General features: G+C 37.0%; 1 protein-coding gene across 4 annotated transcripts in view; it reads right to left on the reverse strand.

The window, feature by feature from the left end:
• The window catches only part of VAMP4 (vesicle associated membrane protein 4), a 29,236-nt gene that overhangs the window by 8,891 nt on the left and 7,753 nt on the right, over positions 1–12,592 (reverse strand). For 3 of the 4 annotated variants that reach the window (XM_027564809.1, XM_027564810.1, XM_027564811.1), the window contains exons 3-6: positions 11,653–11,699; positions 7,767–7,817; positions 2,164–2,264; positions 814–893 (exon numbers count right to left, since the gene is read on the reverse strand). In XM_027564809.1, coding sequence (XP_027420610.1) covers positions 814–893; positions 2,164–2,264; positions 7,767–7,817; positions 11,653–11,699 — 279 coding nt within the window. The remainder of the gene's footprint in view (positions 1–813; positions 894–2,163; positions 2,265–7,766; positions 7,818–11,652; positions 11,700–12,592) is intronic. The other variant, XM_027564812.1, reaches the window with a different exon arrangement.

The raw sequence follows: 12,592 nt of genomic DNA on the forward strand, positions 1-12,592 counted from the left end.
GAATAATGAGGGACAGTGGGATTTTTTTAGACCCCCCCCCCCATTTGCCATATGAATTTTGACACATTCAACTGCTTTTATTTTTTCCCTCCTTTCCAACAGAAAATTATACTTTTCTCTAGCTTGCACTCTATTTTTTAAACATCTGTATGTAATGGTATAGGTTGTTCCAAAAAGGTACTAATAATAAATTATAAGTTAATATTTCTTGTAAGATAAGTCTGCTACTGCTGCTGCTAAGTCTCTTCAGTTGTGTCCGACTCTGTGCGACCCCATAGATGGCAGCCCACTAGGCTCCTCTGTCCCTGGGATTCTCTAGGCGAGAATACTGGAGTGGGTTGCCATTTCCTTCTCCAAAGCATGAAAGTGAAAAGCGAAAGTGAAAAGTGAAAGTGAAGTCGCTCAGTTGTGCCCAACTCTTACCGACCCCATGGACTGCAGCCCACCAGGCTTCTCCGTCCACGGGATTTTCCAGGCAAGAGTACTGGAGTGGGGTACCATTGCCTTCTCCAAGTTAAGTCTAGAGGAAGCTAAATTATTAATAAAATGTGGTTTACTCTCTATGAAGAAACCCATGAAAACATCCTTTCAGGCACTGCTTGATTCCTTTAGTTATTTCTAACCCCAAAGATATTAATTCGACAAATATTCAGAGTTCCACCGTGTCTCAGGCTCAGAATATATAATAATGAGCAAGAGAGTTGTAGCCCCTGTCCTTACAGAGCTTATAATCTAGAGGCCCTTTTTCCTTTATGTCTTTGACCACCACTGGATATGCTAACCAACCAATCCAACATCTTCTGATCTACTTACTTTGCATCCACGCCACCACATTTGCCTTCGAAGTTGTTTGGATCTGTTGCTAAAAGCAGTTGCATTATCCGATAAGCTTTCTATATCACATAGAGGATGGAGAGAAGGATTAAACGACATAACAGGATTCTTTTATCTAGTCACACAAAGACAAGAAAATATTAATTTCTACTTCTGCAAATTTATTCCCCTTTAAGCATGAAAACAACATCTTTCCTTTCCTCCACCCACAAACTCTGGCATTCTGTATTCTTAAAAAAAAAGAATGCAGGTCAGTTTGCTCAACCCACTTTTATGATAAGAACGAGAGAAGTCTTCTAGGGCCTCAGTGCTTTCAATAAACTTATGAATTCTGTTAGAAAATACTCTTTAAAAACTCAAATACTTGGCACAACTACAGAAAAAATCTACAAGTTGGAGAAGGCTAGATTCTTAGATGATATCAAAAGTGATTCTGAAGCAAAACAGTACGAATTTTAAAAATGGTTAAATAATTTTTTTTGTTAAACAAGTCTGTCAAGGATTAATCAGATAGTCATTCAGCCATTCATCATTTAAACAATATATGAGTACCTAATAAGTGCCAGGAACTGTTATAAGAACAGAGACTAACATCTGTCAGTAAAGAAAGGTTACTAAGTTACCAGACAAAGCGTGAGATAAAAAAGCTGGGTAAGTTTGAACAGAAGTGATCAGACCTATTTTCCATGAGATCAGGAGAGATGCAAAGTACATCAACAAAACAGGACAAAAGAAAATACTCTAATTCTTCAATAATGAATTTTTAATTTTTCCATTGGCAATCAATCAATTAAAGCAATAATGCAACAATAAGATGTTTCAAAGTAAAGGGAGCTAATATATACAACTTAACAATGAAGTTTCAAACAACTCAATTGAAAAACGGACAGAAGACCTAAGTAGAAATCTGACTTGTGGTTGCCTAGGGTGGGCAGTGGGTGGAAGGCAGTAGGAAAGGATGGATTGGGAGTTTTGAGATTAGCAGATGCAAAACATTATATATAAGATGAATAAACAACAAGGTCCTAGTGTGTAGCACAGGGAACTATAATCAATATCCTGGAATAAACCATAATGCAAAAGAATATGAAACAGTATATATATTTGTGTGTATATATAAATGCTATACAGTAGAAATTAACACATAAATCAACTACACTTAATTAAAATAATTTTTTAAAAAAGTAAAGGAAGCTAAAGTTAAAACATTAAAACCATAAATACCATTTTTCCTAAGACAAGATTCCTAAACTTTGGCTAGAAAAATGGGAGAAGTACACTATCAAAATACAGATTAAGAATTTCAAGAAATATATGAGGTATCTGTACCTGATTTGTCCTGTAGTTCATCTAGTCTCTCCCCTCTTTCTATTACCTTTGTAATATTTTCTTGCATGACATCAATGACTTCATCCACCTGATTCTGAACACTAGTTTAAAAAAAAAGATTAAAAAATAATGTATTCTTGAGAATTTTACAATTTTTGAAAATTTCATTAGACACTGTAGAAAATAACAAGTTCTCAGAATCATTCAAGTCTAAAGTTTTTAAGTTTAAGGCTTGTGGCAACATTCCTCCCATTTGTGGGCTTGAGTACTCATGAACTTAAAAGACAACATAATATAAATAAAAGTAATATTTAACTTAAAGATAGTTTATTCTTAGTCCGGTTTCTACAAATTAAATGCATTGTCAGAAAGCTCAGTAACTGCCTATTTGGTTCATTTTTATAGCCCCAGTACCTGTTACACTGCTTGGGACAGAGTATGCACTTAGGACTTATCAGTTCAATAAGTGAACAATTTGGGTATAAGTCCTGCCAAGCACATCCAGCTACTTGAGAAAGAGATATAAGGCAGTGAACGTCAAGGTCTGCATTTAACTATAATGGAAGCAGAGCTATTGTTCATCAAGGACCAATCTTGAAATTTCTAGGTAGTTATCTTCCATCAGATGCAAGAGACAATAGCCTAAATAAGGCGCAGCAGGGTGGAAATGGACAAAATGTACGGCAGCTCCTACCCATGATCAGATTATATCTATTCTTTATATCAATATATCTACGCCACATGTGATTTTAAAACAAAACCAACGTAACTGAAGGAATCATTATGTCCTAGAATCCCTATAAGCAAAAGACTCCATGGATATAGACAGATTAATTGGAATAGAACTCATAAAATTCCAGATTAATTCTTACTAGATGATCACAAACCTAGGGGCATTATCTCAACAGTATGACATATATGTAATCTCCATGGCTAATGGAAACTACCCAACATTTAATTTTTCTATCAAGTGACAAATAAATTACTGTTATGCTCTCCTTCAGATAATACTATCCACTGGTATAACCTTCTTAATCCAGCTACCGTATAACTTTCATCCAATACATTCAATACAATACACATTCAATTAGGGTAATGGAAAACGTCATGACTGTGCTTCTACATTTCAAGATATTTTCATGCCAGAACACTATTTTTATAGAAAAAAATTTATATACTTATTTACTTTAATAAAAAGGATTTTTTTTAAGTAAAAACATGTTTCCCCATGATCTTTTACATTTCACAGCCATCACAATACTTTGATTTCTATTTGTATTTTATGTTGGTCTTATCTTCACTATTATACCATAAATGCAGTAAAAACAGAAATTGTCATACTCACTCATCTGTTTCCCAGGTCATGCGAAATGTGCCTGGTAGAAAATAGGCATTCAACAAATATTTTCTGATCTGAATTATGTACTTCATTTATTCAAAACTACTTACGAAGGAATTATGCTGTTCATTGTGGACACTCATGTGAATGTTTTGAACCTGATCCTCAGCAAGATCACAGTCTAGTGGGAACACTGGTAGCTAGGATTATACTACCATATGTTAAGTGCTATAATGGAAGGAAGTCCATGGTAGCTGTCATGCAGCCTAGATCAGTCCAGCCTGGACCAGAGATGCCATCCACATCCTGGTGCTAAGTTTTAAGGGGTTAAGAGTGAATTGGGCATAGTTAGAAAAAGGTGATGGATAGTGGGAAATTTCTAGGCTAAAGGAATAAGAGGAGGGGATATTTCAGGAACCAATGATTAACTGGATATGGGTGAAGGAGTTAGGGCAAGAAAAGGGTAGAGAACTTCTAGATTTATAAACTGAGCAACTGAGTAGATATAGATGATGGTCACTAACTGGAAAAGAAAATTAAGGACTCAAAGGAAAAGCAAGTTTTTGAAGGAAGGGGTGGAGATTTATCTCATTTCCAGTTAAAGAGTCATGCAGTAGAAGAAAGGACACAAGAGAGAATCTACCCTGGAAAATATAAAGGTACTCAGAGAGAAGACATTTTAACATTGTTTTTAATCCTCCTTCGAGTCTGACAGCACTTGAGCTCCTGAAATGTCTCTAATTATCACTATAGGGAAGCTGCATGGTGTAGTGTAGAGAGACCAGGCTCTGGATGCAAACAGATCTGGGTTTGCAATTCAGTGTCATCACTTACTATGTATGTGGCTTTGCAAGTCATTTTGCAAGCCTCTTTGAGCCTCATATTTTCTCGCCTTTAAAATGAAGATGATAATCTTTCCCTTATGAGAATTATATGTGACAGTGTTTTTTAAACACTTAGCATGGTTCCTAATGTTTAGTGTGTGTTTAATGTCAGTGTTCTTCCATTAAGAAAACAAAAAAGGTCATGCTCTGCTACATACGCTCATCCCTTATTTTATAAAGAAAAAATTTATTTGCACAGTTAACACCCCATCTTGTGGCCTCTTAAGGTACTGTTGACAAAAGAAGTTTAAAAGGTCTGTTGTATTTTTGCAGTTTTATATTTTTGCTGTTCATCATGGAATATTCCTTGAGGACCTTATAAAATTAAAACTGGTTAGACCAAGCCTATATATAGTTAGATTTCCTACCCATGGAAAAGAATGTCTACAATTCACTAGAGTAGCATTTATAATGCTATAATTTAAAAGCAAAGGAAACATTCTAAAGAGAATCATAAATTTTTATATAGGCATGTGAATATTTAAGATCTTTCCCAAAAATCTTCCCTAAGAAGTGACACTGGTATACTAAAAAACCCATTAAAAGGACCTACTGTATAGCACAAGGAACTATATGCAGTATCTTATAATTTATAGTGGAAAAGAATATGAAAAAGAATATATATACTTTTTCAGATTCTTTATATATGTATGTATATATAACTGAATCACTCTGCTGTATACCTGAAACTAAACACTGTAAAACAATTATACTTCAATAAAGGAAAAAAAGGGACACTGGGCCTGTTTTGTGGAATTAATGTTATCAGTATGTCAATCAAATTTGAACAAAGCAACAATGCTGCTGACCCACGCCTTGTATGGAAATGTTACATATTAAGTGGTAATAATACACCTTAAAGAAACTCACCAGTGCTAGCAATTTTAGTTACTATTCATAAACAAATGCCAGGTATTTGTCCTTGGGCAAGTGGTGTGGCATGTTATGCTCCACGATTTTGGGCCATTTTGCACGATTTTGGGCCATTTTGGACACACGTTTGAGTCATACTCTGGTTAGATAAGTATTCATGGGGTTGTACCAATAAGGTTTAAATTGTATGTTTTGATGACTGATCACCTTCTAAGTAAATCTGATAAACCTTCAGCTCTAGAGTAAGAACTCAACCGTCCCTTACTGTTCTAAAATTCTGTGATCAAAGTTATTGTGATAATTTACTATGCACATATCCATATTCACATATATGTGTGCTTGGCACTTACTAACATAGACATAGTCTGTAATGCCTATTATGTACAACCAACACTGGTTTAGGAGTTCAGCCGGGAAGTCATATTGAGAAGATTCACTGGGTCATACTCTACCAGGCTCAGTCTGGGGAAAGATGTCAGACAGGAAATGAAACATATTGGCAGGGAAAAAACGATGTGTCATCTGTGGAGTCCTCTCCTCCAATGGCAGGTGAGGTGTATATATGTGGGTGGACAGAGAAGTCACTCCAGCTCAAAGGAGGAAAACCTCTCTGCGATGGCATCCTTGCAACCTTGAATGTGCTGTGGTACTTCCGGAATACGAGAGGGTGAGTGACTTGTGAGGCCATCTCTTACTCACCTCTCCATCTCTCTCTGGAGACTGTCATGAGTCTGATGACACATGAAGCTTTCTGCAGGATATATCTGCAGACTATAAACCTCTATAAACCTGGGCTAGAACTTGCTCCTTTGTAACAGGGTATCTCACAACTCAGACTGCAGCCTCCTATAATCATTTTTGGTGTATAGGACAAGAACCCAGGGAACTGGTACCTTTGGCTACTCCTCCTTTGACAATCTATGTGAGTGATAAACTGTCTGGACCTAAGTGGCTCATTGTATCTTGACTGTCGAAACAGACCCTTGAAGCAGCAGAGACTCTCTTCCGCTGGCCTCAAAGGAGCAAGCACTGTGGGTTCTACACCTGCAAGGAAGTGAATCCTACCAACAACTACCTGAACTTGGTCAGCAGCTTCAGATGAAATCAAAGCCTGGGTGATGCCCTGATTTCAGCCTTGTGAGACCCTGCACAGAGGGCCCACCTAAGCAGTGACTGAACCCCTGACCCGTGGAAAATGTGGGTTGATGAATGTTGTTTCAGGCTGCTAGGTTCAGGGTAACTTGTTATGCAGCAAGAAAAGATGAAAACATCCCATTTAGTATACTAATTCGTTGGTACCTTGACTGTGTATTTCAGAATCCATTAACTAGGATTTGGCTAAGTGTGGGCCTATTTCTTCATTCCAACAGCTATGTGACTAAAACCCAAGTATCTCATCAATAACTTGACACTACATTATAGCATACTTTTCACTATGTGCCATCTACATCCAGACTTAGGGGAGCAACTACCCCTCTTTAGATCTTGAACCTGGGCCATTCAGTTTATCTTCCAGTTTATCTTTTATAGTGTGGTAATTTTCCAGGGCTATTTCACTTCTCCAGTTATTCCTTCTCCCTTCTTGTCTGGACTCATATACTTCTTAAGTACATTCACTATAGCAATACCCACCATCTACCACCAATAATATATACAGAAAAGCTTTAAACTGAAAATTAATGAGCCATAAACTTAGATCAGGGCTTCCCTGGTGTCTTAGTGGTAAAGAATTCACCTGCCAATGCAGGAGACATGGGTTCTATCGCTGATCTGGAAAGATCCCACATGCCTTGGAGCAACTAAGCCTATGCACCTCGAGAGAAGCCACCATGATGAGAAACCTGCACACCAAACTAGTAGCCCCCGCTCGCCACAACTAGAGAAAAGTCCACGGAGCAACAAAGACCCAGCACAAACAAAAATACATAAATAAAATCATTAAAAAAATCCTTAGATCAATAACTGGGTTAGGGTAAGTAATAGGTATGAATAAATTCTGGAAGTATATAAAAAAGATACTGTACTTCAGAAAACTAAATCTATTATGTTGCTTTTATTTTCATGCTGAAAATGGGAATCATGTTATAGATTTAAAACCAAAATAGACCTTGAGATTATGCTAAGTAAATGAATCTGATATACAGTAATAAAAATCAACAACCCGGAACTGCATTTCCTTAGCTATAATTAAGAGGTAGCTCTGTGGGAAAAAAAAAAAAAAAAAGACTGGGTTTTTACAACCTAGAATATTAGTTTACTTCAAGGATTAGCAAATTTTTTCTGTAAAAGATAAGAGAATAGTTTTTAGATTTTGTGGATCATAAAGTCTCTTGTCACTACTACTGAAATCTGTCATTATAGTTTGAAAGCAACTAAGATAACAGGAATGACTGTGTCAATAAAACTTCATAAAAACTAGATTTGGCCCATAGGTTGTAGTCTGCCAACCCCTGGTCCAGGTACAAATATGATAATCATTTAAACAAATAAGTATCTCACAAACTTACTGCTTAATTTTATCATTTCTAGGTCCAAATCTTGGTCCAGATGGTCCTCTTCTGAAAAAAAAAACAAAAAAAAACAACCCAAGAGACACCAAATACAATTAATAAGGAGAGCATTAAAACAAACACCAAAGCAAAAAATACACACATACACATTGAATTCTAAATATGGATCATTCATCATAAGGAACCAGATTTTACTAGTATTGATAGAACTTAACGATATATAATCATATCTGTATTTGACTGGTACTTAGTACAGGCTGTCACAACCCAATTCTTCTGAATGTTATCAGTTTCAATATAATTCTTAGTTATACACAGATATTCTAATCATTAAGCTTTGAAATACCACAACAACCAAAGTGCTAGGGATTATAAATAACTTTATGATCAACTATAAAATCTGCCTGCAATGCAGAAGATCCCAGTTTCATTCTTGGATCAGGAAGATCCCCTGGAAAAGGGATAGGCTACCTACTCCAGTATTCTTGGGTTTCCCTGGTGACTCAGACAGTAAAGAATCTGCCTGCAATGTGGGAGACTTGGGTTCAATTTCTGGGTGGGGAGGATCCCCTGGAGGAGGGCATGGCAACCCACTCCAGTATTTTTGCCTGGGGAATCCCCATGGACAGAGGAGCCTGGTGGGCTACAGTCCATAAGGTTGCACAGAGTTGGACAAGACTAAGCAACTAAGCACATAGAACACTGTAAGTCCAATTACCTTGAATTTAGGCTCTAATGAAATGCTAATTTTCAGGGATGACTATAGAGAAAAATCCATTCAAAACACTAAGTTTTTTAAAGTATGTTTTCTGATTACTCATCTTAAACTTAGCAACATAACTAAAGGGAAATGGAGTCTATGAAAATATTAACATTTCTCAAATTATCTCTCCATTATAGTCAAGTATTGTATCATTTAAATATATCCATTTTAGTATGCTGGAAATAAAAATTTTTGGATATTTTAAGTAATTTTCCTTCTTCTGATGATAGAAAACAAGGTATAAACCACAAAACTCAAAGAATAGGTTCTGACCAATTAAACATTCAGTTCAGTTCAGTTCAGTCACTAAGTCGTGTCTGACTCTTTGCCACCCCATGAATCGCAGCACACCAGGGCTCCCTGTCCATCACCAACTCCCGGAGTTCACTCAAACTCATGTCCATCGAGTTGGTGATGCCATCCAACCATCTCATCCTCTGTCGTCCCCTTCTCCTCCTGCCCCCAATCCCTCCCAGCATCAGGGTCTTTTCCAATGAGTCAACTCTTCGCATGAGGTGACCAAAGTATTGGAGTTTCAGCTTCAGCATCAGTCCTTCCAATGAACACCTAGGGCTGATCTCCTTTAGGATGGATTGGTTGGATCTCCTTGCAGTCCAAGGGACCCTCAAGAGTCTTCTCCAGCACCACAGTTCAAAAGCATTAATTCTTCGGCGCTCAGCTTTCTTCACAGTCCAACTCTCATATCCATACATGACCACTGGAAAAACCATAGCCTTGACTAGACGGACCTTTGATGGCAAAGTAATATCTCTGCTTTTCAATATGCTATCTAGGTTAATTTACCATTTTCCCCTACTCCCAGCCATTGGCAACCTCCATCCTACTTTGCGTCTCTGAATCTGACTACTCTAGGTGTCTCAGATAAGAAGAATCATGTAAAATGTTTATGACCAGCTTCCTTCACTTAGCATAATGTCTTCAAGGTTCATTTATTTGTAGCGTGTTTCAGAATTTCCTTTTTAAGACTCAGTAATATTCCATTGTGTGTACATACCATATTTTATCCATCTATCCATTGACAGACACTTGGGTTACTTATACCTTTTGGCAATTATGAATAATCCTGCTATGAAAGTAGTGTTGAATAATCTTTAAAAATTATTTCGGAATTTTATTGCTTTGTCTCCCTTTCAATACACAGACAGAACCACAGTGTATGGGAGTTGATTTTGAATAAGTGTGCCGGTTTTGTCATCAGGCCCTTTGGAAGTTGTACAGCATTATTTGGGAGTAAATCTCCAGTGTACAGAGTTGGCCTGAAAAGTTTGTTTCTTGCTTACATTCAGGTATTCACTTATTTGGCCAAAGCATCTGACCTTCTTTTCAATAATGAGTCCTTTGTTCACAGGTAGCTATTGCTGTAGTCTAAGTCTTCTCATTTTAATTGGCACTGTTAGCAATTAGCTTTGTGACACTGGAAATTTTGTTACGTATAGGAAACATTCTTCCCACTTCATCTGACCTTCCCGCCAAAAATGATACTATTTCCTCTTATTGGATTTGCTTTCCATCCTGTACGCTCTTTTTGTGATTGCCTCATGGCTGTCAATTACTTTCATAAAGTATTTTTTATTTGGGGGGAAAAAAGTCTTTACAAAAAACTCCACAACATTATAGCAGAGGGAGGTAAATGCTTCCTCCCAGGCTTACTCTGCTACATCAACCTTCAGAGAAAACTCCTGCAACAATATGTCATCCTTCCTGTCTTTGCAATTAAAACTTAGGCCCTTTCTAATTATAACTGCAAAGGATGGATCAAGTTAATTAATTCTGACAGAGCATCAGGGCAATTCAATGGGGAAAAGATAATCTTTTTATCAAATGGTGGTGGCACAAATAGCCATAGGCTGGTCCCCCTGGTCCCCCCTAAAATTATCCTTCACCTTTACCTAAACCATATGTAAAAAATTAATGTACTACAGATTATAGACCTAAATGTAAAAGCCAAAATGTTAAAACTTCTGGAAGAAATCAAAGAAGAAAATCTTAGAATCTTTGGGTTTGGCAAAGATTTCTTAAGCAAAAACAATAAAAGAAAAAATTTAATAAACTGACTAAAACTCTGCTCTTCAAAAGATATTTATGAAAATAAAAAGACTAAAAAAAGAAAAGAAAAAAATTAAGTTACAGACTAGGGGTAAATATTTGTAAAAACATTTATCTGATAAAGAACTTGTAAAACATATTTTAAAAAAAGCTCCTACACCTTAATAAGACAAACTTAGAATTGGGCAAAAGATTTTAACACATACATCATGAAAGAAAACATGAGAACAGTAAACACGCACAAAAGAAGTTGTTTAGCATAATCTGTAGTTAGGGAAACGCAAATAAAAACCATAACGGGATACCATTATACACCAACAAGAATGGCTAAAATTAAGACGGACCATACACAGTGGTGATGAGGCTTTGGAACAACCAGATCTCCCGTACAATGCTGGTGGGAACATAAAGTGGTACACACCACTTTGGGAAATAGCTGTAAACATATACCAGCCATTAAAACATAAACTTAATGTTATGTATGTTAAGTAAACATAGTTACCATCCTAAGTATTTACCCAAGAGAAATGAAAGCATAAGTCCACATAAAACCTGTACACAAATGTTTACAGCAGTTTTATTTATAATAGCTAAAAACTAGAAACACCCCAAATATCCATCAATAAGTGAATGGGTAAATGTTCATACAATGGACAACTACCCCAAAATAAAAAGAGACAAACTACTGATACATGGGCCAGCATGGGTGAAACTACTAATACATGTGACCGCAAGGGTGAATCTCAAAATAATTATGCAGAGTGAATGAAGCCAGTAAAAACAAAAGCATACTGTAGGATTCCACTTATCAAAAAAATCTAGACGATACAAGCTACAGTGATAGAAAGAAGACTAGTGGCTGCCCACGGACCGGAAAAGTGAAGAGGTTTGAGGAAACTTCTGAGGTGATGGCAATGTTCATTATTTGATTTTTCTGATGATTTCACAGGCATACAATGGATATGTCAAAATGCATATTGTATACTTTATATGTATTTTACTGTATGTCAGTTAGACCTCAATAAAGCTGTAAAACAAACAAAAATAACTTACAGAAAAAAGTCCTCTTCTTCATCTGAATCATCTTCTAAAAGATTTCTCTGTCAAAAAAAGAAAAAGACTTGAGTTTTCAGATTCCCAGGGGCTTACAAATTGTTAAGGACAGAGCAGTGAAACAAGTTCTATCCTGGTGAAATTTCTTAACTCCAAGCTTCCAGACAGAGGGAAGGGTAATTGCATGTGCTTCACCAGAAGCTAAAAGATATAGAACCGCAGTGCGGACTTTCTAAGAAAATGCTTGTAACACACAATCCTCTGACTGACCACAAGGTAGAGAGAGGTCACTGAAGCTGGAGTGGGAGTAAGGAATGCAGGCAATCAGGAAGGGCTAAGTCCTTTCTCCTCCCTCGGCCTTCCAGTCTCTATCTATTTACAGAACCTAAGAAGGAGTCAGGAGGCAAAGGAGAAATGTACTGCAGTTGCAGAGTCCAACTCTGGCATCAGAGAGAGAGGAGTATATAAGGTAGGTTTTAGAGCTCAGAGACAAGGCTTAACAACTGGCACCTAATAGCAACTCAGCCCATGAACAGCCCTCTACACATATTTGAACTTCCAAACAAAAACAACTTTATACTTTTACCTTATAAGATACAACTGTTTTTCTTAAAATGAGGAATGTCTCACCTTCTCCCCCAAAGGCGAAGATATAAAGTTCCAAAAGGAGGCTAAAGAAGAGCAAAAATGAAACCTTTTCAGCATACAAGACCTCCAACAGTATATACCTTATAGGTAGAATAGCGCCTCCCCACAGATGTCGACATGCTAATCATGGAAACCTTGACTATGTTCCCTTGAATGGTAAAAGGGACTTTGCAGAAGCAATGAAACCAAGGATCCTGAGGTGGGAAGGTCAATATGGATTAATCATGTGAGTCCAGTCATCAGAGTGTTCTTAAAAAAGAGAGAGGCAGGGACTTCCCTGGTAGCTCAGTGG

The sequence above is a fragment of the Bos indicus x Bos taurus genome, chromosome 16, assembly GCF_003369695.1.
Source record: "Bos indicus x Bos taurus breed Angus x Brahman F1 hybrid chromosome 16, Bos_hybrid_MaternalHap_v2.0, whole genome shotgun sequence".
Taxonomy (NCBI): domain Eukaryota; kingdom Metazoa; phylum Chordata; class Mammalia; order Artiodactyla; family Bovidae; genus Bos; species Bos indicus x Bos taurus.